At 43.6% G+C, this 26,193-nt stretch overlaps 1 protein-coding gene across 2 annotated transcripts; it reads left to right on the forward strand.

Moving 5' to 3' along the window:
* Positions 1-280: 280 nt before the first annotated feature.
* LOC120834947 (SLIT-ROBO Rho GTPase-activating protein 3) lies at positions 281-24,682 on the forward strand. Of its 2 annotated transcripts, none has more exons than XM_040203358.2 (22): positions 281-859; positions 6,350-6,545; positions 8,731-8,893; positions 10,411-10,473; positions 12,458-12,649; positions 12,890-13,018; positions 13,149-13,370; positions 13,483-13,584; positions 14,848-15,045; positions 15,132-15,216; positions 15,941-15,968; positions 16,600-16,702; positions 18,076-18,136; positions 18,423-18,500; positions 18,824-18,958; positions 19,063-19,168; positions 19,253-19,480; positions 20,136-20,209; positions 20,330-20,510; positions 21,060-21,194; positions 21,306-21,597; positions 22,281-24,682. In XM_040203358.2, exons 1-22 carry the CDS (start codon positions 793-795, stop codon positions 22,740-22,742), a joined length of 3,300 nt encoding a protein of 1,099 aa, XP_040059292.2. In that variant the 5' UTR covers positions 281-792; the 3' UTR covers positions 22,743-24,682. The 2 variants fall into 2 exon arrangements, with proteins under 2 accessions (XP_040059292.2, XP_040059293.2); XM_040203359.2 differs by lacking the exon at positions 16,600-16,702 and adding an exon at positions 17,479-17,509 and having other exon boundaries at positions 283-859.
* The last annotated feature ends 1,511 nt before the right edge of the window (positions 24,683-26,193 follow it).

The following is a 26,193-nucleotide window of genomic DNA, read 5'->3' on the forward strand; positions in this document are numbered from 1 at the left end:
CTAAATTTAAGAACCAAATGAAAGTTTTGAGTATTATTTTCACAATAATTTAGATTTTTTTTAAAATTGTAATCAACCCCAAACTATATCAGGATGATAATTTAAAGCTGTATTGGTTTAAACATAAACATATAACTAAAAAATATAAACTACATGCAGATCTACCAAAATTGGAGAAGCTTTGCATGTTTAATCCATCCAGGAGGAGAATGGTGGTTAAAGGGAGGGTCTGGGGGAGGAGCCTCACATTGACTTTCACATCCATTCAGCCTTTTTTCTTGCAGCAGCAGCAGCATTGAACTTGCAGAGGGAAGGAGGAGAGACCGGAGAGAGAGAGAGAGAGAGAGAGAGAGAGAGGGAGAGAGAGAGAGAGAGAGAGAGAGAAAAGGAAAGCCCACACCGGACAGACTGCAGAGAGCTCACCGCCGCAACCGTCGAGGCTGCTGCCGTTTCTCCCGGAGCTCCGACCGGGCTTCGTGAAATGTGCATCACGCGGGAACTGATTTGTCATTCGACGAAGAGTGCCGCTGGAAAAGGAGTGGTCGGGCACGCGGATCGCCGTGCGCATTGAACGCGAGCGCAGCCTCACGTGCGGTCGATCCACCCCCCCCCCCTCCCCACCACCCGAAGTTTGTGTGCGCAGCGACCGATGCATCGCATCTGATCGCCGCCGAGGGGAGAGGACCGCGCACGGGCACGAACGCTGCATCGTCGTGGCCCTCCGGAGAGACGCTGATTCTCCACCCCCCCCCCCCCCGGCCGAGGATCGCGCAATCCGCCGTGCACCCAAACATGTCATCTCACGGGAAAGTCAAGAAGGACAAAGAGATCATCGCCGAGTATGAGACCCAAGTGAAAGGTCGGTGAGGCGCGTTGTTGTTGCTCTCTGGTGTCAGGGCGCTTATTGCGTAACTTTCCCGCACGCTTTGTGCGGCTTTCAGTGTGCGCTGCTGCTGTTGGGCGGGACAGCTCGCATACTTATAGATGACAGCCATTTTTTATTTTTTCTAACATATCTCTTTTAGAGAATTCGTGTCGTCCTGTCATTTGGGATCCAGGGATGTGTCTGATTTAAGATGCAAAGTGGCTGAATCGGTTTCTCTGTGCCATGCACTGCATATGTGGTCAAACAGCTTAGTGGTATGTTTTGTTTTCAAAGTGCAGACTGCTCAGATGCTGCACACCCACCCGGGGAATGTACCGTTTCACCTTGTACAATGCTTCCAGTGGACTGGAGGTCACGCACCTCCCAGGTATTCATACAGAATATTTTGAGAGGTACATTTCCTTTATAATTTCTAATGAAGGTCGAGGAATGCATTGAATGGCATCATTTTAAAAGGCAATTAATGCTATCGAAATGGAAAGAGGGGGATGCTTGAGAAGATCACACAGCAAACCGTTCAGAAAGTCTATAAATAATGAACGCTGTCTGTATGAATTATGAACCGTGAAAGGATTTCACTGTCTGCCGCAAAATATGTGACTAGCTGAACCACCCAGAGAGAGAAGGGGGTCAGGGACAGTGGCACTGTGTTGGAACACACGTTGCAGGACGTGTAAAGGCCGGTTGTCCTTTCAGCCTTTTGGAGACAACTTCAGGCGTATGAACCCGTGTCCCCTTAATACACACAGGCCTTATAGCCACACAAAACATCAACACCATTACGTCTTCTTTATCATTTTGTGATATTTTTATATTATTTAGATGGAGGCTTCAAATAAGCAGAGTCCCGCCTATTCCTGGGTTTGTTTATTTTTAAATTGTGCAAATAAATAAACATAAACACAACACTTCTGTGCGTCAACTTCTCACAGTAGTGTTTTTTTCCCAGTGTTTGGTGTTATTAGCAGACACGGACAGGTTTCCTTCTATTAGAAGTTAATATTTTAAACCAGGATAACGGTTATATGCTGTTTTTTTTGTTTTTTTTAATCGACCGTAGTAATCGATGTCTGTGTGAAGCTAATTGTGTCGGCAATTACACCAGAGTCGTGTTTGGTGTTTAGGTTCAGTCATTGAGCTCCGCGTTCCAGTTGTGATCCGAATAGCAGCAGAGCAGCCTTTGCATAGTTTTTAAGAAATAAAAATGAAGTTGTGGACCGACACGTTGTAAACCTAAAGGGAAACGCTGCGACATGCATGTCGGATTGCAGTGTGAATTGAACTCTAGCGTCTTTTGGGAGGACCATTTGCTTTATTGCTGACGATTTAAGGAGGAACACATGTATATGTATTTTATACAGCGCTAAATATAACATTTTTTTTTATATTTAGTCATTAGTTATCTTTGGACAGAGCACGACTGGCTCTTCCTGTCTTTTATGCTAAGCTAAGCTAACTCTCTGCTGGTTGTACCGTGGGGACATCCACTCATGAGAATCTTTTCATCTAAGTCAACAAGTAAATTACAAAGTGGCCCAAACGGGTGCAGACAAATCCAGTTTTTTTGAGCAGACGTTGCCAAACATTGTCAGCATTTGCCAGGAATGAAGAGTATGATCAGCATTTTGTAGACCGGTGTGGTTTTTGTTCCCCTTGTCTTCTCTTTGTCTGTTTATTTGTTGGACTCCTTGTCCTCCTCGCTTCCTCTCCCTCCCTCTCTCTCTCTCCTCCACACCAGCGCTGTGGATGTGAGAGAGACATTGCGTTCTCTCGACTCAGTTTCAGGAAAAGCTTTTAAGCTGACATCTTAAGCTCATTTACTAACTGGCCTTAGATCAGTTTGGAGCTGTTGGGGGCTTTACTCTGACACTGACACTGGCCTCCATTAATGCCGAGCGGATGACTGCAGAGCAGTTCAATCAGGCAAACGTACCTAATGCACAGGATTTTTTTATTTAACTTTCCACATTACAGGCCTGCGGCTGTATTCCCAATACATAGCATTGTAACATATTCATCCTAATCAATTGTGTGTAACAGTATTGGAAAATTTAAAAAAAAGGAAATGCTGTACTTCCAGCTGTGGGCAACATTGTCTTTAACGCCGTTTGATATGTGAGATTTGCTGTTGCCAAGGTAACCTGTAGACATGTGGTAGTTTTGTGACATTGTCTTTATAAAATACATTTTTGCAGCATTATGACATAAATTGTAATGCAAGTTGTTACTTTTGTAATGTTTTTCTAATTTGTCTGCTTGTGGGATTTGGTTGTACTGGCTTGTTGGCAATCTGACTGCTGCAAAGCAAGTATCTCACTTCTGCTGCAGCCACATTTGCTGCAGAGTTGGATTCCACCAGAAGTATGCAGACACAGCCCTCTCTGTGTGCATTGAGCATAATGAAAGAAGGCCTGGACTGATACTGCCTCAAATGTCAGGGTTTCGACAGCGAAACAATGTCTTTTGTCTGCCGTGCCTTGGCACCAGTGTTGTCGCGACGACAGGTACCTGCCAAGAGTTGAGCGACGTTAGATTTAAAGAGAGGAGACGCTTTGAATTTGGCTCTCCCCACATCCTGGATCTCGGTGTCCTGTGGTCGCACAAAGAGCGATGCCCTTTCTTGCGAGGGCGAGACCTCTAGCAAAATAGGCAGTAAAGGCGTAGCGCGGCCATTACTGCACCCAGAACGCGGCCTTGACTTGTACCGAAATGATGTCAACGTGTCAGTCTGGGTTAAGACCCACGTGACTAACCCCGCGTGGCTGACTGCCGTCACAGCCGCAGAGACCGCTGCAGGCCGTTGCGACAGCCGTGCTAAGCTAATCTGTGCTACCGTGGTGAGGACTCCTCGCCGTTCGATTCTTGGTGACCTCTGTCTGCATTGCAGGGGCCTCACTGGCAGACGTGGCCGATGGTTTCCCCCCTGTTTCGTTACATCAGAGATCCGGGCACGTCGCCCTCTGCAGACACGGCGTGTTTCGAGTTGGCACTCGGATGTGGTTTGTTGTTTTGAGTGTGCAGAGTAGAAGAGGAGCTCCAGGCGAGTACTTTCCCGTTCAAACTTCAGACATGGCTCAACAATGTGGCTGATGAGAGGGATGCTTCTGTTGAGGCACATTCCGTGCAGGGTTTGCTTTGACTTTAGTTTTATGTATTCAGAAAACTATATTTAGTGCTGAATTACTACCAGATTAGGCATCTTTAGAAGTTCTTTTCATTTGCTTCAGTGTTACTCTGTAAAAAAAAAAAAAAGGATGCAGCCTAAAAAATGCCTGTTAAATTCCCCAGAACGCATCGGGATGTTTTACTAGTTGGGTAAGGAGGAACTAACCATTATAAATGGGTAAACTTCGATTAGACAAAAAGGCTACGTTCATATTTTGAGGCTTACTTGTCTGCACATTATTCACTTGAACTCCTCGCCAGCTTCCTCGTAATTATGCATTACTCTGCAAAGGGCTTGAATCATTCATCGAATGAGGCGCAGTATTGCACAGTCCCTAGTAACAGTTTAAGTTCTAAAAATAACACGCTCACAGGAGAGCGAATGCAAATATGAGTTTATTTGATGTCTCGGTGATAAGATTTGCTCATTATGTTGTCCGCTCGTTGTTTTTCCACTGCATGATTCAGAGAAATTAAAGTCATACAGGCCAGAAAGATGTACTGTCCAGTGCTTTACTCCCCTCCCCCACTCTACATTGCAGTGATATATCTTTCTATTTTAAACTTGATTGCTGCCTCGTTCATCAGCTCCGGCTATTTATTGAGTATTTCAAAGTAGAGCGAGTTGCCCTCGTCTTCGGCCATTATGCTAAACAGTCTGACTGCTGTGACTGTCAGAGAAGGAAACTGGCCAAGCTCTCATTGAGATGCCTCCAGAGGCGTAACCAGGCAACTGGGAACTGTGGGGACCATGAGGGGCACATTTCCAAACAAGCAAGGGATTTCATATTTGCTCTGTCTTTCTCGTGCCGGCTCTTTCTTTAACATTCTCGCTCACACTTGCAGACGTGTTTGAAATCCTTTTATTTTGTACGTACAGAAACCGCATTTAAAAGGGGACAAGGGCACTTTTCTTCTACTGGGCGCTCTTTCCCATTGATGTCAGGGTTTCTTCTGTGAGCAGCTACCATGTGCATGCTTGAACCAGCCTGTCATGGAATCTTCAGCCATCTCAATGTTGCGCAAATGAGTGAAGCTTTGTTTCTCCTCCAGCGTTTGTGTTTGCGTGTATAATGTACAGATGTGAATTCAATATTCCATTGGGATGATTTTACCACATCTACACATTCCTCTCCTCCAAGTGATTGATTGCCATTTCTCTTAAAACAAAGGAAAAAAGACAATTAAAAAATAGTGTCGCCAGGAACCAGATGTGGACCCGAGTCTGCTCCGGTTAATTATATCTATGTGAACCATGTGAACATAAGCTCGTCTCTATCCTGATATCAGCAATATCACTCAGCGTCTGGCTCTGATGGGATATATGTTTTTTCCACAGCAACACATTCAGCAGCCACCTAGTCACTGAATATATGACACCCTTGCAATAAACACTAATATATATATATATATATTTTTTTATTCTTGTAATTTGTATCATTATACTGCTGCTCTTGTTTTTTTACCATGTATCTGGTGTGCACTGTCCACTTTGCTGCCGCAATGCTGTGAATTTCCCCATTGTGGGACTAATAAATGAATGTCTTATCTTATTATTTCATTATTATCCCCTAAAATCTCTGAGATCTACGGGATCAGCCAACAGTACAAGCTGCCCAGTAAGGAAGTAAGTAAGGAGTAAGGAGTCTGCGGACATTTAGTCCCATCATTTTGAAACCGCTTTAGTTGAATTGACTGCATTGTAGGTACACAAGCATCGTTTAAATGTAGTTCATTTAGCCTACTTTACTTTGTAATTGTAAATGCCAAACCAACCGCATTTTAAAAATTTAGACCACAACATAATTTTCCTCAGAGCAGTAAATTTCCAAACCTAATAAACGGCAAACCACAGCGATCTTAAAAACCAAAGAATGCCACGTAATTTGTTTTTTCCAAGACCAACTTCTCCAAAGGCTCCCTCAGCACAATGCATTTTGAGAAGCTGACCTATTTTATATTTTCCGTGCTGTCTGCTGCAATCATCAGACATGCATCTCATGTGCACGTGCTACCCCAGAATTTAGACATCGCCACTCTCCCTCCCACTGTGAATGCACATGCACTCGCACATGCACGCAGTGGACAAATGCACTTTGACATCCAGTTTTATCCAATTATGACAACTTTGTTTTTCATGATTGCTTATTCTTGACCGCCTTAAATATACATATTTACTCCACTTCACTTCCAAAGGACTGTGGGCTGAATGCTGAATGCACAGAGTGAGAACCAACGCGCAAGCGCCCCCTGCACCCCATATTCTGAAGATGGTCTCTTCTTTTTCTTGATACCCAGAGATCCGTAACCAGCTGGTGGAGCAGTTCCGTTGTCTGGAGCAGCAGTCGGAGTCCCGGCTGCAGCTGCTGCAGGACCTGCAAGAGTTCTTCCGTCGAAAGGCCGAGCTCCAGCTGGAGTACTCCAGAGGCCTGGACAAACTGGCCGAGCGCTTCTCTGGTAAAATACGGACCTCCAGAGAGCACCATCACTTCAAGTGAGTCCCAAGCACCGGACTGTCGGTATCGAATGGGCTTTCGACCGATAAACACAACTCTTCCATATTTCATAGCGATAACTGGCACAGAGACAGAAATAAGAGGAATAGGGCCACAGAGGAAGGTTGGACAACAAAGAGGCGAGGGGGAGGAGAGGGGGAGGGGGGTACAGCAGGAGAAATGACCTGAAATGAAACCAGGGCCAAAGAAGCTTGTGGCCTCAGGCTGCTGTGTTCGTCCCAACTAGGTCAGACACCCCTCCACCCCCCCCTTCGTCTTTTCTTTGTGGCTGTCATTTCATTTCCGTTCTCACACTAAACTTCGTGCCAAATACTCCTATTTTCTCAATGGACACTGAAAGCAAATCAGAGCGTCAGTGAGGAGTCTGAAAGCAAAAAGAAGGGGTTATTTTACGTGTTGTTTTAAATGTTTGTGGTCATAAAACAAACATGACCCACAGTCATGTTGAAGAACTGCTGCTTAGATGCTTCGACCGGCCTGCAGCTCGCTGTGACTTTCAAATAATTTTCTAACTGTATGTGCAGCCCATGGCCATGTGGTTCATTTGAATCAGTGGGCAGAAATAACAGGAAATGCATCATCAAAAATCATTCGCAGCACCGTGGGCCTTGGAAATGGCGAAAATAAGGCATCTAAATGTTTTTGGACCCCCTGAAAACGAAAATATTTGGACACGAGTAAAAGAAGGGCACTACAGTAAAGATGGTATGATCCACAGATAAGCAGATGCACACCCTTTCGTGTGACCTGGCCGTGTCAGTCGTGCGTAACAAACACGTTGGTTTCGTCAGGTCGCTCCGTTCTTCTGTCAGCTGCACATGAAGAGTAATCGTGGCAAAGAGCTCCCGTCGGCGGGACATTGATAAGTGGAGCGTTCCCTCAAAGGGGGACTTCTCTCTGTCCCCGATTCTCCCCCGTCACATCAAGTGGTCGTCATAATATCTGTCAAAGGCTAAATTCACACTCACAGACTACAATACATAGAGTCGTCATTAATGATGCCACACGTGTCGTCTGGCTCTGCAATCCCTCTTTTTTATTTTTTTATTTTACATTTATTTCTTTTATCGGCAAAACCATAGTGCCTTCTCTCTCACCCATGACCTGTTTGGATCTTTATTTCTGATCTAATAAAACGGCTGACAAGAGATGGTCATTTAAAAATTCAAGAGCAGCCAAGAGCAATATGCAGAGCTCGCTGAGCCATGCACAGGATCAGACACCTGCTCTGCTTTACAGGAAGGCCTATAGGGGAAGCCTGTTCTGGTTTTGTGTTAAAGGATGAAATGATCGTATGTGCTAATGTCGATTACCTTTAGTAAAGTGCAGCTCTTTTTATCGCTGTACGGATAAAGTGAACTAGGAAGTCAACACAACAGCCTTTTGGCCTTGCCTTATTACAAAATAACCCTTTCTGCAGAAAAACAAGAGGTTCCTTAAATTTAGTTGGTAAAGGTCCTATGACCTGCCATGTGAAATATATATATCAACTCATTCATGGTTCCTACACAGTAAATATTTACTGTGTAGGAACCATGAATGAGTTGATCTTAATTATTATTACTTACTGCACTCTTCTACTCTCGCTAGTCATTAAAGGAGAAATTAAGTTAAATTTGGATTGGATCCCAGCACAGGTCAACTACCGGCCAAGAGCAGAAGGTTTTTACACATAGCTGTTATTCAAGCAGTGTACAAAAAGTGTTATGCAGCATTTTTTATACTACAGTCAGAAAAAACGTTTAAAGCGTTCTAAAGACAAAAGAAGAAGAAGAAAAACTCTTTGGTGTGATAATAATTTAACTCACATGCTTTGTTAAGCAAGAGACAAGTGCAGTCAGCATGGTTTCGTGTGTGTGTGTGTGTGTGTGTGTGTGCACAGCTTTCTTCTTTATTGCTGGTTCATTACTACATCATAGTGACCCCATGATCTGTAATGCGTGGCGCCCCACTACCCATGGATCGTATGTAACAGAGACGTGCGGTCTGTTGGACACTCAGGCAAAAGTTGCCATGGGTTTTTTTGTGTGTGTGAAACCAAATTTCCTTTCTAATTGGCGACACAATGTCTGGTCTCGGTTGTTGAATTGGTCTACGTCGGGCAGCTTCATAGGAATTGGTTACTGAATTGGACCGAAGTGTTCATCTCCTTGTGTGTTTCAGAAAGGACCAGAATCTGGTGTCCACTGTGAACTGCTGGTATTTGGTGTTGGACCAGACCAGGCGGGAGAGCAGAGACCACGCTACGCTCAGCGACATCTACAACAACAACGTCATTGTCCGTCTGGCACACGTGGGCGAGGATGTCATCAGACTCTTTAAAAAGGTCAGAAACTGAATTAATTGGATGAGGGCACGTGACCCTGACCGTCACTAACGCACACAGTCACTGAACTCGTACGCTCAACATCGCATGACTAGTTCCCACAGCTGGAGACCCGACGCCACACTAACAAAACGATGTTGAAATGTTTCAAAAAGTAACGTATATTTCATGCTTTACGGTTCTCACACAAAAGCAACTCGCGTACGGTTTGACAATTATATTACTGGGCTGGAACGGATGGAAATTGGCCTTTTCAAAATAAAGGCGTATCTTAAAGACAATTAGTATCAAAGTTTTCACTTTATCTATGATATTGGATTGTTAATCATAAAATCAACGTATTGTTTTTGCTACCTGAGGGCGTCAACGTGCCACACTTGCCACTGAGAGTAGCATGTGTCCACATTAAAGCTTAACATGGTTGGTTGTTTTAACCTTCCCCCGTTCATCATGTGGATTGTCATTTTCAGTATGATGCTCAGTGCTCCCTCTGTTTGGATCACTAATGTTCTGTTGATGCTCTTTGCGGCCATCATTCCATTTCACGCCAGATTACCACTAACTAAAACTCATTCAGTAAGCTGCAGATACAGAAAATAAGATGCAACTTTTGACTTTTGTTTAAAATGTTGATGCCGTAGAATGCAACACTCTTGTTCTGGGTTTTTACGTTCACATAAAATAGGCAATATTTCCAGTGTGTGTGTGTGTGTGTGTGTGTGTGTGTGTGTGTGAAAGTAGCAGAGTGGCAGTGATCCAAGGGCGGGGATGAACAATCTGCCCTCGGGATCCTAGATCAGCATTGTTCGACAGCGGCATGAGCCTCCAGTCATTCATGCCCTCTAGGGGGCTCTGCGCTGTCACGATGGGAGCCTTGATGAGACTGGGATGGTTTACGGCCAGCATAAAGAGGAGGACCAATAGCTGATTAGCAGAAAAGCTGTTGTAAGATCTGCATTCTGGTTCAACTGCAATGCCGTCTCACTGCTGACGAATTCCACGTGTGAGAAACTACCATCCAGCCAAAGTTGCGCTCAATGTGTTGGAAATGTAATTCTTGTCACATGTGAAATTCAAGGCTGCTGTATTGACAAGAGGTCACCGAGAGGCTGCGAAAAAAGCGGCATTGATTGCGCTCTGCGTCGCTCCATATCCCCTCGACAGGATTTCCAGAGTCGCTCCATGTCCAATTCATCATAGGTTCTTAGCCCCTGGAACTGAGCTGAAACTGTGACACTACTCCTTGGAAAATGCTCTGCAGCATTGTCACTGCTCTATTTCTGTCTGCATGTGTGCTTTGGGCATTGTATTAGATCTTTTTCTGGTGCAGAGTAATGACAGCATTTCAGCGCCTGCTGACATCGCTCACACACAAAGATGTTGCTGGCACACAACGCTGTAGTTTTTCACTTGTAGGGAAGGTAATTGTTCTTGGTCGTATATGTTCAAATACCTGGCTTCATTCTTCCTTAAAATTAAACTTCTCACCTGTTTTTTTTTTCCCCTCTGTTTTACAGAGCAAGGACATCGGGGTGCAGATGCACGAGGAGTTGGTGAAAGTCACCAACGAGCTCTACACTGTGAGTTGCCCCCTCATGTCTGACCTTTCTTTGCCTTTCCCCTCAGTTAGCCTGCGTATCGTCAATCCTGAGCCTTTTTTTTCAGACCTGTAAAACTGCGAAACAGCTGGCCTGACACAGCAGATATGCAACGCATGCAAACAGGCCGTTTCTTCCATCCCCTCGAGGTCGGGAAAGGAGAACATTTGCATCCCTCCGCCCACTGAAAACTTCTACAACAGTTTGAAGGGGAGAACGTTCTTGCCCCTGGCAACGCTCCGAGCAGACTCAGCAGTCTGTGCTGCAGAACTGCATTGTGCTCACTGCAAACATGAGCCGCTGTTATAGCTTCAGCCGATACTACATGCGGTCACACGTTACATGCCATCCGGTCTATTGTCATATGTCGTAGTGCGGATGCAATAGATGGCACGTGCGAATGCACAGAAATGGTGAGGATAAACAAAAGCTGTGTTCAGTGGCGATGCCTCTTCATTTGACAGAAGACATAGTTGCCTGATATAGTGATATCATCTGCTGCATGTGGGACACACACACCAGTGCGCCTCCCTTTGGGCCTCATTTCCCGGCGATATCATGATCGTAGTTACAGAGTACGTTGGTAGTGGTTTTCAGCTTCAGATGTATTGTAATTTGATTCTACTGTTGTTCAGACGAGCTGTGTTCTTAAGTTGTATAGAATTCAATACTAGAGAATCTCTCTTTCTCTCTCTCGGCTAATTATTTTGTTTCTAAAGACACTTTGTCTGATTGCTGCACAGCTAATTATCTAAATGAGTAAATACTGTATGGGATTAATGAAGAAACCTGGTTACCGATACTAGAACGTCACCAAAGTTAACAGTGCTTAAAGGATCTTTTGTGATCTTTAGTTCGTTTGAGTAAACGGCTTATAAAATATATCATATACATATTGTTTAATTGCAGTGTAATTTCAGTGGTTATTGATCATTTAAAGAATTTTTGGTACACGTGAATATGCTCTGAATCGCTAATACTAATATTCGTACATGTAATATTATACAGCACTTTACTGCTTTGATGGTATTGATTTTCCCTCTCTGTTATTCATGCATTATTAAACGTCTGTCTGCAGCTACTGAGCACAGGAAATTGCAGTAGTCTGTGAAGATTTGAAATAGATAAAGTTATACAGCTTCAATCCATTTAATAATTTATTCAGCGTATAATTTGTGTTCTATTATTAGTTAAGAGTTACATTTAAAATGTAATCTCAGCTATTAGGGGTCTTTATTTTGTTCAGCCTGTTGGCTCCGCTATTGATCGGCTGTTTGATTTTTGAGGAAATCAAGCAGTTTCTTGTTTCAAGGGTGCAGAGAAGGTTGCTCTCTGTCGCTTTGTAGCCTCCTTCATCCCCTGCTGATCAATCTCGCTGTCCTCTGCACGTCCGTTTCCGTCAGGGTTGCTAGGAAACCAGAACATTTGAGTGTGCTATGGAGGACCAGATGCCGTTTAATTGCAGTGTTTATTCAGGGTCTCTGGTCAAATATTTATTTGAGATCTTTTCAATGATGCTGTTAAAACATGTATCCATTCAAGACACTTAATGCGAAATTCCTCCAAAGCAATCCGCCCAATGTGAGTAGATTCACAATAATGTGGACACATTAGACGCAGCGCCTGTACAACTCCTCCAGTGTGTAATTCCACACCTATAAATTCCAGGGTTACATTAGTTCATGTGTAATATACACTCATGCATTGAAAAAACATGTGGTCATATATATGTACTATTTAATATGCCTGCATAATTTTAAATACTTCAGAATTCAGAGAATCTGCCATTTAGGGACAAATTAGTTTTTTTTAAATATTAGCCACATTTTTAACTGAGTTTCCGGTAACATATTTAAAAAATCTGAGATGCGATGGATGTTCTCCTCAAAATCCCATCCCTCATACGTTAGACTGTGATGCCGTTGGTACTTAGTTTATCTTTTGTTGTTGTTGTTGTTGACGACAGGTGATGAAGACGTACCACATGTACCACACTGAGAGTCTCAGTGCAGAGAGCAAGCTGAAGGAGGCCGAGAAACAGGAAGAGAAGCACATCGGCAAAGCCAATGACATCGGTTCCAGTCTGCTGCGTTATGGACACGATGAACGTCCACAGCGCCGGAGCTCAGTCAAGAAGATGGAGAAAATGAAGGAGAAGGTCTGTTTTAGTGTACGGGTTTCTAATGTGATGTTATGTGCAGTGCATTAGAGGCATAATATCTACACTCAAGTTGACGCTACGAGGAAGGAGCCCATCTCTACATCGTGCAAAGCATCAAATATATTGACAGAGTAGAGTATATCAGAAAAAAATCAAATTAACACTGTGTTGCATTACATTAGGAATCCATTTTACATCCCGGCATTGATGGGACTGCCTCTCTCCCTCTCTCCCTAGAGACAAGCCAAGTATTCTGAAAACAAGCTGAAATGCACAAAGGCCCGGAACGACTATCTTCTCAACCTGGCAGCTACCAATGCCCTGGTGGCCAAGTACTACATCCATGATGTATCAGACTTGATAGATGTAAGTAACTTCTGTCTGAACTAAAAATGGAAATGTCGAAAGAACTTTTTGTCTACTCCTTGCATGAGTTATCTGCCTTTTTTTTAAATTGGTTTGTTGCTACTAAATGCTTTGAATCTTGCCCTCCTAGTGTTGTGACTTAGGTTTCCATGCAAGCTTGGCTCGCACTTTGAGAACCTACCTGTCGGCAGAGTATAGTCTGGAGACCTCTCGCCACGAGGGTTTGGACCTGCTGGAGGGAGCCGTGGATGCCATGGACACCAGAGGAGACAAGCTGAAGTGCATGGATGCACACAGCCAGATCTTCTGCCCTCCAGCACGCTTTGACTGTCAGCCACACATGGGGGATGAGGTGAGTCACCGTGGGAATAAAAGGACTGTAAAAGGCCCTTTTTTTGTAATGTATGTATCTCACCATGTTTGCTGTTCTCGATGTTCAACCTGCCTTTCTTTCCTAATCCCAGGTGTGCCAGGTGAGCGCACAGCAGCCTGTCCAGACAGAGCTCCTGATGCGCTACCACCAGCTGCAGTCTCGCCTGGCCACGCTGAGGATAGAGAATGAGGAGGTGAAGAGTGCACACGGGGCTCACACACACGCTGAAGGCCGGCCAGCGTTTCATTTATGAAGTCTAGCAGGCTCACTGCTAGTGTGCCACACACAGTGATACTCTTTTTGTACTGACTCAGAAGAAAATGAACTCTTACACACACTAAACACAGGGTTTCCCTCCAGGCAACCATATAGCTGTACACAGTTCTGTTATGTGGTCTTTGTGGCCCGCTTTGGCTGGAAAACGCTGCATGAAACCCTGAAATGGGACAAATTGTGGTGGGACTAAATTCTTGGATTTGTGATTGGAATGTGAAAGAATATATCATTTTAATGATAAGATGAAACATTGTGTCCCAGCTTCATTTTCCAAAGCACAAAGAAATTCTACTGAGTCGGGTAATGTGTTAAAGAACATATCACCGGGTTTTGGCAAGGTACCCAGGCAGGAAATTAATGTCTAATCGTTTAAACTATCAATCAAATTCGGCCCCAGGGAGGAGAGTCGGAAAATGACTTGAAGATATCAGCAGCTCTAATGTAGGACGTCAATAACCGTATATAACGATAGCGATTCGAGCCCCGGCTGCCCCATGTCGAAGTGTCCCAGAGCAAGACACCTAACCCCTAATTGCTCCCCGGGGAATTTTGTAAAAAGCCACGGTTCAAAAATGTTATGTATGTCGCTTTGGATAAAAGCGTCAGCTAAATGACCTGTAATGTAATATAATGTACTTAAGTTCCCAAAACGTACAACTACTGAAACACTGAGTTTGAACATCAGGGAAAGTCTCTCATGTTAAGAATCACCACTCTTAAAGCAGCTGAAGCGTTTCACCTTTTTGGCTTTGCTACGGTATGTTTCAAACTGGGAGCGGCAGCCTTACTTCCGTCACGCCCTGCATTTATGTTCACCTTTTGATTATGAATCATCTCCCATCCAGTCTCCTTCCTCTGCTGCCCTGAAGCCACGGAGGCCTTTGTCAGTGGCACGGACGTGTTTTAAAGGTCACCTGGGTGTGTCACACCTGTGTGTTATGTCCACCTCCGGGTGGAAGGAACATAATTCCTCGTTCATGTCATGATGACTCATGATTGGTAGCCAACCGCTCGGTTGTTTACGGTGCGTCAGTCACGCTGCTGTGAAAATGTCCTCCCGGCTCAGTTTAGGCCTTACAGCTTGTTTCTGACACCGAGGAGGTGTGCAGGAACTATTTGCCTTTTGGGTATTTTTTTTGTATACACTGAATTAAACGCGTTCGTATGCTGCGTGTGTCAGGTGAGGAAGACTCTCGATGCCACCATGCAGACCCTTCAGGACATGCTCACAGTGGAGGACTTCGACGTCTCGGAGGCCTTCCAGCACAGCCAATCCACGGAGTCAGTCAAATCGGCTTCCTCTGACTCCTACATGAGCAAGGCGAACCTTGCGAAGAGACGAGCCAATCAGCAAGAGACGGAGGGCTTCTACTTCACCGTGAGTTCTCAGACCGACGAGAGCACAACTGCACTGCGGTGAAATAACCTTTTTGCTTATTGTCTCTCTCGGCATCTCATCTGCAGAAATACAAGGAGTACTTGAATGGCAGCAATCTTATCATCAAACTGCAGGCAAAGCATGACCTCCTGAAGCAGACGCTAGGAGAAGGTGAGACTTATTGAGCAATTCATTAGTGGAGGGAGAGCGATGGTAGATGGCGGGTCTGTCCTTTACATATGGTGTTTTATTAGGTGGGTGAAGTACCATAAACCCCATAGATCTGATTCAGAATAACCAATAACTCTACTTAAAGGATAATCCTCACCATACTCTGTTAAAATATTCCTCCTATAAAATATTGATTTAACTAACAAAACAGTGAAGAAGAAAAGTCATGTGTGTTCGACAAAACATGTGATTGTGCCAGAAACGTTGTTTTGCACACGGACAAACATTTCGGATTGGCGAGGTGGGGCCTTCATTAGTTGCCGTACAGTGAGACGTGCGCGCGGATGCGCTGCAGGCGTCATAAAATCGCCGCACTGTACGAAATCAGCTCCCAGAAAGCTCCCCCTCTCCCGTTGCCCCTGGATACGTTTTTTTACTCTGCAGAGCGAGGAGACAAGTTTTCCCCCTTCTGGGAATCTTGTGCCGTTTCTAGGGGCAACCGCTGAATGACTGCTGCCTGGCGGTGAGTCAAATGCAGCCGTGGCTCTCACCCGATTGAGCCGGCCTGAATAGAAGCACGTTTTTCTCATAACACCCCTTTCCGCCTCCATCTGCCAGCCCTGTATAGTCGGCCAGCACTCAACCGTACAGCTATCTTCTGTGATTGTGAAACTAGTGCATACTAATTAGGGCTCTTTCTCTGCTGTTTTTTCCTTTTTTATAGGGGAGAGGGCTGAATATGGAACAACAAGGTAAGAGTGACAATGACAATAGGATGAATGAAGTAGGTAATGATGTGTAAAATCCTTCCAGTGTCCTGACTGAGATCACAGTGTGGGGACATGAGAGTCGTCTCAACTTCTCTTTGTTTGTTGAACAAAGGGTTTGATCCTAATCAGAGAAGGATGTGCTCGAAGTTCCTCGCAGTTTTAATCTATACAATATGTTAGACCAATAAATGAAATGCCAGGGAGAGGGAGAGAATGTCTGCTGTTGTTCTTCTTGAAGAAGCCAAGTTCAAATTGAATATGCACAAAGTGTTTGGCTTTTACTTGTTTGGAGCTACCTTCTATTAAATGCAATTAAAATCTTTATTGCGTTTTTATTTGGGATGATTCTCTGTAGTCATTATACTTGACTTTGATTAAATCTGCTAAAGGCAGCTCCATCTGTGTGTCAATTAGGTAAAGGTAAATAATAAGTGTTCTCGATCTGCGCATCATATTTAAATATTATGTTTTTGAAAGTGGAAATTATTGTGGCAAAGGCACGACAACCAACACAATTCACTCTGTGTTTTGTTTTTTTTGTATTTTCATACCAATTGCATTAGCATTCATTGTTTACCCTGTACCCACCGTACACCCCGCACCATCTCCCCAGGCCCCCCACTCTCCCCCCTAAACCCCAGAGAATGCGGAAGTGTAAACCTCGCTCCGTTTTTTACCGTAAGCTGTTTAACGGCAACATGGAGGCCTCCATTCAGGTATTGGCCCATCTGTGCTCTTTGTCTCCCCGTGAGCTCAGCTGTCTGGCTAGCGGTCCTCGGGGTGGGGGGGGGGGCTCTCTTTCCTTTGACTACTCTTTTTACCCCAATGTTGGCTCACTCATGCACTGATTTTCCTCTTGCTCGCTGCCTTGTGTTCACGGTCCAGTAATTTAGCAAAGAGGGCGTGAGGTTCTGGAGATGGTAGCACTGCGCTGGTGTCGGGTCTGCTTTTAACATCCTCTCTCCTATCATCCTCACCCTCCGGACACTAAAATCATTTGGCCTCGTGTCATTTGGCCATGTACCAGTTACATTCGGCTATGCAAATGAGCAAACGGCCACCTCCAAATGTTCAAACAAACAAACACGGGCGGGCGGGCAAGACGGAGCCTGCACTAAAGCAGTGGAGCCCTGCAGCTAAAGCGATCACACATGCGAAAGCAATAGCTGTTACTGTTGTGTGGCTGTGAACAAAAGGCAAGTTTGCGTATTGAAATGAAGGAGCAATAAATTGTTATATAAATGGATAGTAAAAGTAATTGTTTGCAGCTAACGGCCGTCCTCCCAGAAACCCCCCACCCCCCCCTCCACAGACTTCGCCCTGTGAAGTCGAGCCACGTTTAAAAACCCCACAGGGCACTGATGCTTCGGCTATTCTTTCGGGCCGGGCCTCGTCTTTTCTCTCCCCCTGAACGGTCTGTCTCTCTCACTAACCTGTTGTGGTTCTCGTTGCTTCTCTTCCTCCGTCTGCGGGCCTTTCTGCTCTCTGCCAGGGGAAGACGGAATGTCCGGGCCAGGAGTCAGGTACTCTGTCTTACAGCAGGGCGGGATAGTCACTGTCTTTAGTATGCTGACATGTGTGTGTCTCTGTCTGCCTGGGGAAATAATGTACTGGTAGTAACGTAAATGTGTTTGTGTCAACATCATTTTTATGAAAGTAGATTTGTGTCTTTTATTATGCAAACAAAGAAATATGTTTTGAGAGCAAATTTCTTGCATTGCAAACAAAAATAAATATTGTTTTTTGCCTGCAAAATAAAAACTTGCTATTTTGTTTTGCAGGCAAAAACAATAGTTTCATAAGCAAAACTAACAAATAATTTATTCTCAGTTTATTTAGTTTTTACTTACAAACTTTTTTTTGCATAATAAAGACACAACTCTACCTTTTTTTATACATTTTCTGCATCATTTTTTAATACATTTTAGTCAGTTATTTGTTTAAAGAAAACATTAATGATTGTTAAGTTAATTCATTGTAGGGACTGCCTCTATCTGATGATGATGATAAAACCCTGCAAGCATGACTATTTGTTTTCTATAATCATCTGTTTATGTGCTTACAATAATCATTTAAATCTGTGCGATAGGACTCAGGGCAGCCGATTCCAGTGGTAGTTGAGAGCTGCGTTCGATACATCAACCTGTATGGTAGGTTCCTATTTAACACGTTTCCTTCAACTTTCTTTCCAATTATGTAACCTGTGCTTGCAGTTACTTTGTCTCTCCTTCTTTTTGTATAAACGATTAACGATTAACATTATCCCGTCAGAACATAACCAAACTAACCAAATAATAATTCAGTGTCGTTGCCCCACCGCAGCGAAACACAGCCACGTTAAGCTTTTTCTAATGACAAAAGTGTGCTTTAACCTTCAGGCTTGATGTGCTGCCCAAACTCTGCGGTGATTGTTTCATTTTCTTAATCTCGCCACAGGTCTCCAGCAGCAAGGTATATTTCGAGTTCCTGGCTCCCACGTCGAAGTCAACGATATTAAAAATGCATTTGAAAGAGGTTAGTCCCAGTGCGCTCGGCCATTTTCTCTTGATTGGTTTTAAATTGCGTTTTTCGGTCCACCTCAACAGCCACGGTCTCCACAACCGGCCCTCTAAAGTGCAGATGAAGAGCCCATATGTCACATGTAACTCTGTAATGCACATGGTAACCATTTTAGATGCATAATGCATAAGATCAGTGTTCTTGGAGTAATAATAAATGTGGAACCATAACTGCACTCCAACCTTCCAACTTGATATGTGCATTAAAAAAAGAATGCATCAGTGTTGTGTGTATATTAACATTGATAGTCATGAATGATTGTGTGTTTACGTCTCTAGGAGAGGATCCACTGGTGGACGATCAGTCCGATCATGACATCAACTCTGTGGCAGGTGTCCTTAAGCTCTACTTCAGGGGGCTGGAAAACCCCCTGTTCCCTAAAGAGCGTTTTCTCGACCTCATATCCACGACCAGTGAGTCGCATTCCAGGGAAACATCTAATGCATGTAACAGTATGCTTTTTTTCTTTAGTGCAGCTTTCTGTAACTTTCCTACTTTTTTTTATTTTTTATTTCAGAGCTTGACTCAGGCGCAGAAAGGGCTCATCACCTTCAGCAGATAATTGTGACTCTCCAGCGGTCCGTGATCATCGTCATGAGATACCTGTTTGCTTTTCTAAATCAGTAAGTCCCCCCCCAAAAAAACAAATCACACTTGTTTGACACTGATGAATCAGCGCTGATAGCGTTTGGCTTTTGGTTTGACAGTGTGTCTCAGTACAGCGACGAGAACATGATGGATCCCTACAACCTGGCCATTTGCTTCGGCCCCACATTGATGCCAATACCAGATGAACAGGACCCCGTGTCCTGCCAGGCACATGTTAACGAGATCATTAAGACCGTCATCATCCACCACGAGGTCATCTTCCCGAGCCAGCGGGAGCTGGACGGACCCGTGTACGAAAAGTGCATGGCGGGTGGGGAAGAGTACTGGTGAGTGTGAGACAAGGTGTCCATGGATTATGAGGCCGTTACTTGGGAGTGTGTTCTTCCTCAAAGGGGAAAATAAAGGGTTGATTTTTAAAAAAGCTGCCTTTTACATGCAGCCGTTAACTTTTCTCAGAACAGCTTTACGGAATAACTTTTTGTACTTTTTCCACTTGACTAAATTCTTATGTAATTTGTTTGATTCTATACATTTTGTGCAGTCCTCAATGATTCAAATATTGATGATGTGGAAAGTGCCTGTGGTCCGTGTAAAACTAGGCTAATACTTTACCCACTCCTTAGGCAGGTGATACAAAACATACAGAACCCAAGACAGGATGTGGGCTTGTTATGTAATACACAGAACCATTTTAGAAACATTAACATATTCAAACGTCTTAGGGATTTAGTTTGGGTTTTATTTATGATTTGGAAGCAAAATGTTGTCGAGAATCAACAGAGGATTTCAGTTTTTTAATTTTTGATTCAAAGAAAATATATACAGTAATTTTCAATAACAATGTTATGTTAATGTTAACTGACAAAACCCTAAAACCAAAGTGTGTGAGAATCATCATTACATAAACTTACATACGCACCTTACTTTGCATGAACATAAAACATGGTTTTGGAAATGTCTGTTTCAATATCTTTCGTCCAGTGAGAGCCCCCACAGTGAGCCAGGGACTCTCGACGAGGTAGACAATGGCACCGGACCCAACACTAGCGATGAAGGTGAGTCACCCACCACAGTCGGTCCACTGCAAAGGCCGTAAGAGCTGACACGACCCAGAAGTGTTGCATATGATTCCATCCCATTCATTCGTGTTGCACGTTACGTTCTTTGCACTGCAGAGTTGGAGCAGATCGAGGCCATCGCAAAGTTTGACTACGTGGGCCGAAGTCCGAGAGAGCTTTCCTTTAAGAAGGGAGCCTCTTTGTTGCTCTACCTGCGAGCCTCTGAGGACTGGTGGGAGGGCCGACATAACGGCGTCGACGGTCTGATTCCACATCAGTACATTGTGGTACAAGACATGTGAGTAAGATGCATTTGTAACCAAAAAAATCTCACAAGAGGGAGACTTTTGTAGTACAAAATACATTTTTGTATAAACCGCATCACAAAAGGTGACCTAGTCAGAAAGTCAGTACCCTGGGTCTACTTTGGGCTCATTATTTATTTCTCTCCATTTTCTATTCTTATTATCCTCTCAAGCTGGGCTTATAAAACCTGCATCCCCATCGATGATCAGTGTAAAAAACAAAATCTACCCGTTTTCCTGTCTGTTTTTCTTGTTTTCGCAACATAACTCTTGCCCGATGACCTGGTAACAAATTAAAGCAGAATCAAGAAGAGTGATGAATGTGCTGCCAACAGTGGCTTCAAGGGACTGATACCTGATCAATTCTCTCTGTGTTGATGACATTATAGTGGTGGTGTTGTTGTTGTGGCGAGAGTTAATTGTTAAAGATTTTTATGTGCTCTTTGACTGATTCAAGTTTCATTCTCGGAAATTGAAAGCCAACATTTCGCGAGGGCGTAAGTTATTAATCAAGACCAATCTCTTCCGTCTTTCCGTATCAGGGATGATGCATTCTCGGATAGCATTCAGAGGCCTGACAGTGCGATCAGCAGTGGACCCCACCGCGATGAGAGAGCCTCATTGAGAAGTGACCGGCGGTCTCCATGTGACCGCCAATTGGGTGCAGCACTGGGAAGGTGATATAAAAACTCTGTTTTTACTGTTTTTCACACACAACACACACTTCACTTGGTATTCTGACTGAGAGAGCATCAAATTGTTTTTTTTTTGGTTTCTTTTTCTCTCAGGATGAGGGTGCGATCGGATGGAGCTGCAGGTCCACACCACAGGAACGGCGCTGACGGTCACAGCCCCCCCAGAGCTGCAGACCAGCCCCCTAGGGTCATGCCTCGGCCCTGCAGCCCACACAAACTGGCGGCTGGCAGGGGCCCAGCGGACAGTCCGGAGAAGCGACGTCTCGCCGCGTTCTCGGAGAGAAGGGCCCTCGTGGACGGTCACTCTCAACGATCTTCACCCAGCACCACCCGGCACGCCAGTCTAGGGGATCACAAAACCCTTGAAGCCGAAGCACTCGCTGAGGTGAGTGTTTAAACCGGATCATAGTTCGTATTGTACGTATTGTAATCTTTATACACTACACAGATTTAGACTGATTTTGTCCTTTAGTGCCTTATCCAGCCCAATATTTAATATTTGATTCATATCACATTTTAGTCTTTACAGTGATAGCGACCCTAAATATAATCTAGACCAGCGGTTCCCAAACTCAAGAATGCCGCGGCCCAATTTGAAATCTGAAAATCTTTTGCGGCCCACCCAAACCTTTAATCACAACTCTGATCAAAACATAAACTAGGGATGATTAAATTACCTTAAGAATTTAACCGATTCAAAATGTATTAACCGGCCATGTATGTTTTGTATACCATTTTCCCCAGAGCTCATATATATTTACTTTAATACTACAAGAGGGCGCCCCAATGGACATATTTTTATATTAATTTCAAACTTTTCAAAATTGAAAATTAAAAACATTTTATTTATTTATTGGAAATGACCTCTCGGGCCGCGGCCCACACTTTAGGAATCACTGAGCTAGACAGTAATAATGCAATCTTTGAGGAGTCATTCAAACTGGAACTTTAAAAGTGCAGTGGCATGTCTGCTCCATCCTCAGGGGGGGACGTGGTTTCAGTTATTTATTGACTGATTATTCAATATCTTTTCAAAAACCTCCTATATATAATTTTCCTTCTGCTCAGGACATAGAGAAAACCATGAACACAGCGCTCCATGAGTTGCGTGAGCTGGAGCGACAGAACGTAGCCAAACACGCCCCAGATGTTGTTTTGGACACATTGGAGCCCCTGAAACACACCGCCGGAGCCCAGGACCCGCTGGGCAGCCCCCTCCACACCATGGTGATCAGGGACCCAGATGCCGCCCAGCGACGCAGCAGCAGCAGCTCCTCCGAGACCATGAGCACTTTCAAACCTGCTATCTCCGTACGTCGACCCAGTGCGCCTCTCAGGCCCCCGCCCGTCAGACCGGTCCGGCCCGCCCCCGTGATTGGGCCGGGCCAGGGGCCACACCGCTCCAGCAGCTCCAGTTCCTCCGGCCTGAGCAGCCCGGGCATCACGCCCACCGACAGGGTCTTCCCCAAACCGCCCTCCCCATCTCCATCCACCTCCTCCTCGTGCTCAGACAGGCAAGGTAACATGTAGCTCCGGTCAGTCACATGACCAGTGGTTGGAGAACGCTGGAGAACCAACTGATAGTGATTTCCTTCATGTCCCTGCACCTCTTCTTGACCACAAAATAAACAACAACACCTGGTTTGTATAATCTTCTAAAGTGCAGGACGGCTTCTTCTTGCGTCTGGCCACTTTGCTCCAGCACACTAACTCGTCGATGTCTATGTACTGCATTACAATATCACAGAGAAACAGAATATATATCTACTAGAATCTTTTTATAAAATGCTACCGTGCTAAACAGCCATGCTGGATGAAAAAGGGACGCACTGGAAAATGCCTGTTTACGGAAATCTGACAATGAAAATCTTTTGTGAATCACAAAATCAGGTCACAAAATGCTGTGAGCTTGGATTTTGTGTCTGGTGTTCTGTTCCGTTATGAGGGAACACTTACGGTCATATTACACCACTAATTATCTAGACATCTAGTGTGTGCTGCTGGTAGATATAGTCAATTAAAACTAAACAACTCTTGGGCACCGTTTTTATTGTGAGCCTGTCACACACTGCCAATATATACCGACCGCAACTATAGGTTTTCAGTGACTGGTAGATGTGCCAGCTGTGTCTGAAATCCCTCTCTATTCACTACGTCGACCACTATATTAACCGTTCCCCATTTTACTTCAGTGTCTGAATTCTGCGTGGGGAATTTGAATCTACTGTAAATAGTCCCCTTTAAAAAAATTGATTTAATCGAATGTAACAAATTTGCATTCAAGCCAGCAAACCAGTGCGTAACTTTTCAGACGCAGAAATGATAGTTTTACGCTACACCTTTTAGTTCATTCCATAGGGAGATGTGAGCGAGGATGATTTCAGGCACAGCCATGGGTGACTTGTAAAACCCAGGTGAAATCCGATTATGTATGTAGTTCTTCGAATGGCCACATAGATGGTGTTCGAGCCACTATTTGGAAACTAAAATTACAAAGGAAGTATGGTATACTGTCACTGGGATTTACTTTTTCTACTAAATAATTTGAGAAGAATATAATATTTTAAAGATACCACATCATATTTACAACCAGTCTGAGCAGCAGAGGCAGTGGTGGCGTCACCAGCCAGTAGCACTGATACGGGCCAGGTTGACTGGTACCAGTACAGCACCACTAACAGAAACAACCTGAGACTCAGCGTCTCCTTGTAGCAGCGTCTCAGCGGTGGAAAAGGGGCCGACACAAACTCTTTGTGACTCTGATATCCGATATTAATTGCTGCATGGAAGTTGTTTCAAAATGTAGATTTAAGGAAACAAAATGTACCCTTTTTTTAAGAACTATATTTGTCATTGACCTAAGAACGGGTCAGAGAAGGAGACCAAGCTGCTGGACAACACCGTTGCACAGACGACATTGACAGCTGTTGTGAACTTTGTAGACAAGCCACCCTTATAACCAATACACATGAATAAATAATACAATCAACAAAATGTTCTTATCAAAATAAAGTAATATCTCTATATAAAATATTAGTGTGTTGTCTCAATAGAAAAAGGTGACATGTTCTCCTGCAATTCGAGTGAACGTTACAAACACTACAGGGAACTCTGCTGTATTTGTAGGATGTGTTTGTTCATTTTGATGGTGTTGTACTAGAAACATGATAAAACACATCAGTATCATTGAAACTTACATAATGTCTAGATTTGCATTTGGTCAGTACAGGCTATATGGGTGTTTAGGCTAATTTGTTTACCGTTAATGTTTTCCGTCCGTCTTAAAAAGATGATCAATATATCTTGAAGTGTAAAAGGTTAATTTGATCGAATATATACATATTGTTAAAGGATACTTGTATAAATAACATTGTATGATAGGAACAGGAAATATCATGTCTAGCCTGTAGATTTTTGTTACTCTTATCCCTGCACAAACATTAACAAAACAATAAATCAGTGAAACCTCACAGAAACGTCTGTTTTTTTTGTCTTGTGACGTCCAATGAAAAGGGTTTCATGGTGATGAGGAAGATGATCGATGAAGTGAACTGCTTCATACATGCACTGACTGTGAAGTGGTTTTGCATTGCCGCCTACTGGTCAGTAGATTTTACGTTCTTCCTGTTAAAAGACCTTCGTGTTTCACTTAGTTTTTGCATTATCTTAATAAGAATTTTGGAAATAGGGCTCATTTCTAAGAAAATGCAAACAATTCACCCAACCGATAACTTGACCAAACACCTCATCTATAAAGTAAGAGTAACAATATCTCTATGAAAGAGGTTCTTGTGCAGGAACTTTGTACTTTCGCTTTTGCCAATTTGAATATAATAAGCTCATAATACTAATTATTTTACTTCAGTGAAACATTTGAATGCTAAACCTTTATTGTGAAAGGATAGACCTTCACTTGGGTAAACGATCTTAGTGTACGGAGTATTTCACATTTTCTTACATAAAAACATGCAGTTACTATCTGTACCCTGTGGATGGAGGCAATGTCCTCTTTAAACAATGAACATGAGGTAAACATATTTCATGGCCCACAAATGTCATAGTGTAGTATGATAAAAGGTGAGCAAATAATAAATACAATAAAATTGTGTGCCACTAAAATACTGCAAGATATATTAGAGCATGTTGTAAATGTCATAGTTTAATATGCCATAAAAAATAAACACATCGCAAACTAAAGACACACCTCTTCAGACTCTACCTTGACTAAAAGTCTAACATGTTGTAGCACTGAAATTGTACTTATATTGCCACTTATCCATAGCAAATTGGCTTATTTGAGGAAATTGCACTTCGTGCTCTTCTGAGTTTGTGTCCCTTTGGTTGAATGCACTTATTTTAAGTCGCTTTGGATAAAAGCATCAGCTAAATGACATGTAATCTTGTGGAAAATTTCAAAATATGTTGGGGGATGTCATAGGGAAAAAAAAGTATAACATGGAAACATGCCAGTTAAGAAGAAACACAAATGTGTCACAGTGGGGGCAAAAAAGTTGAAAGCTACATGTACAGCTTAAAGCAATTGATTAGTTCATTTCTTTATCCAAAAGATTTTTGACAATGCCACCAAAACTGTAGCCATGTCTCCTTCTGTTTTTGCATAACCCCCAGGCTCAACTTCTCTGGAACATCCAGTGGGGACAATGCCCCCACTACTACCTCCACAGTAGCGTACTCAAGACCTGGCGACATTGGGATTTGAACCCACTGGCACTTACAGAGGTTTTGGCCCCTGCACTCACCACTGCACCACCAGTCCTGTTCACACTTGAGAAACTTGGTTTCTCCTATTTGACATTGCGAATGTGTGTTAAACCTCAAAACTCCTCAAACACTAAGACTCATTTCCACAAGTGGGCTTGAACCCACAACCTGCAAGTGCAGGTTTGAGACAGAAGTTTTCCTATTGCGCTAGCTCACCTCACATCGAGCCAATTTTAATTTCTCCTATTCCACCTTGAGC

The sequence above is a fragment of the Gasterosteus aculeatus genome, chromosome 17 (assembly GCF_964276395.1).
Source record: "Gasterosteus aculeatus chromosome 17, fGasAcu3.hap1.1, whole genome shotgun sequence".
Taxonomy (NCBI): domain Eukaryota; kingdom Metazoa; phylum Chordata; class Actinopteri; order Perciformes; family Gasterosteidae; genus Gasterosteus; species Gasterosteus aculeatus.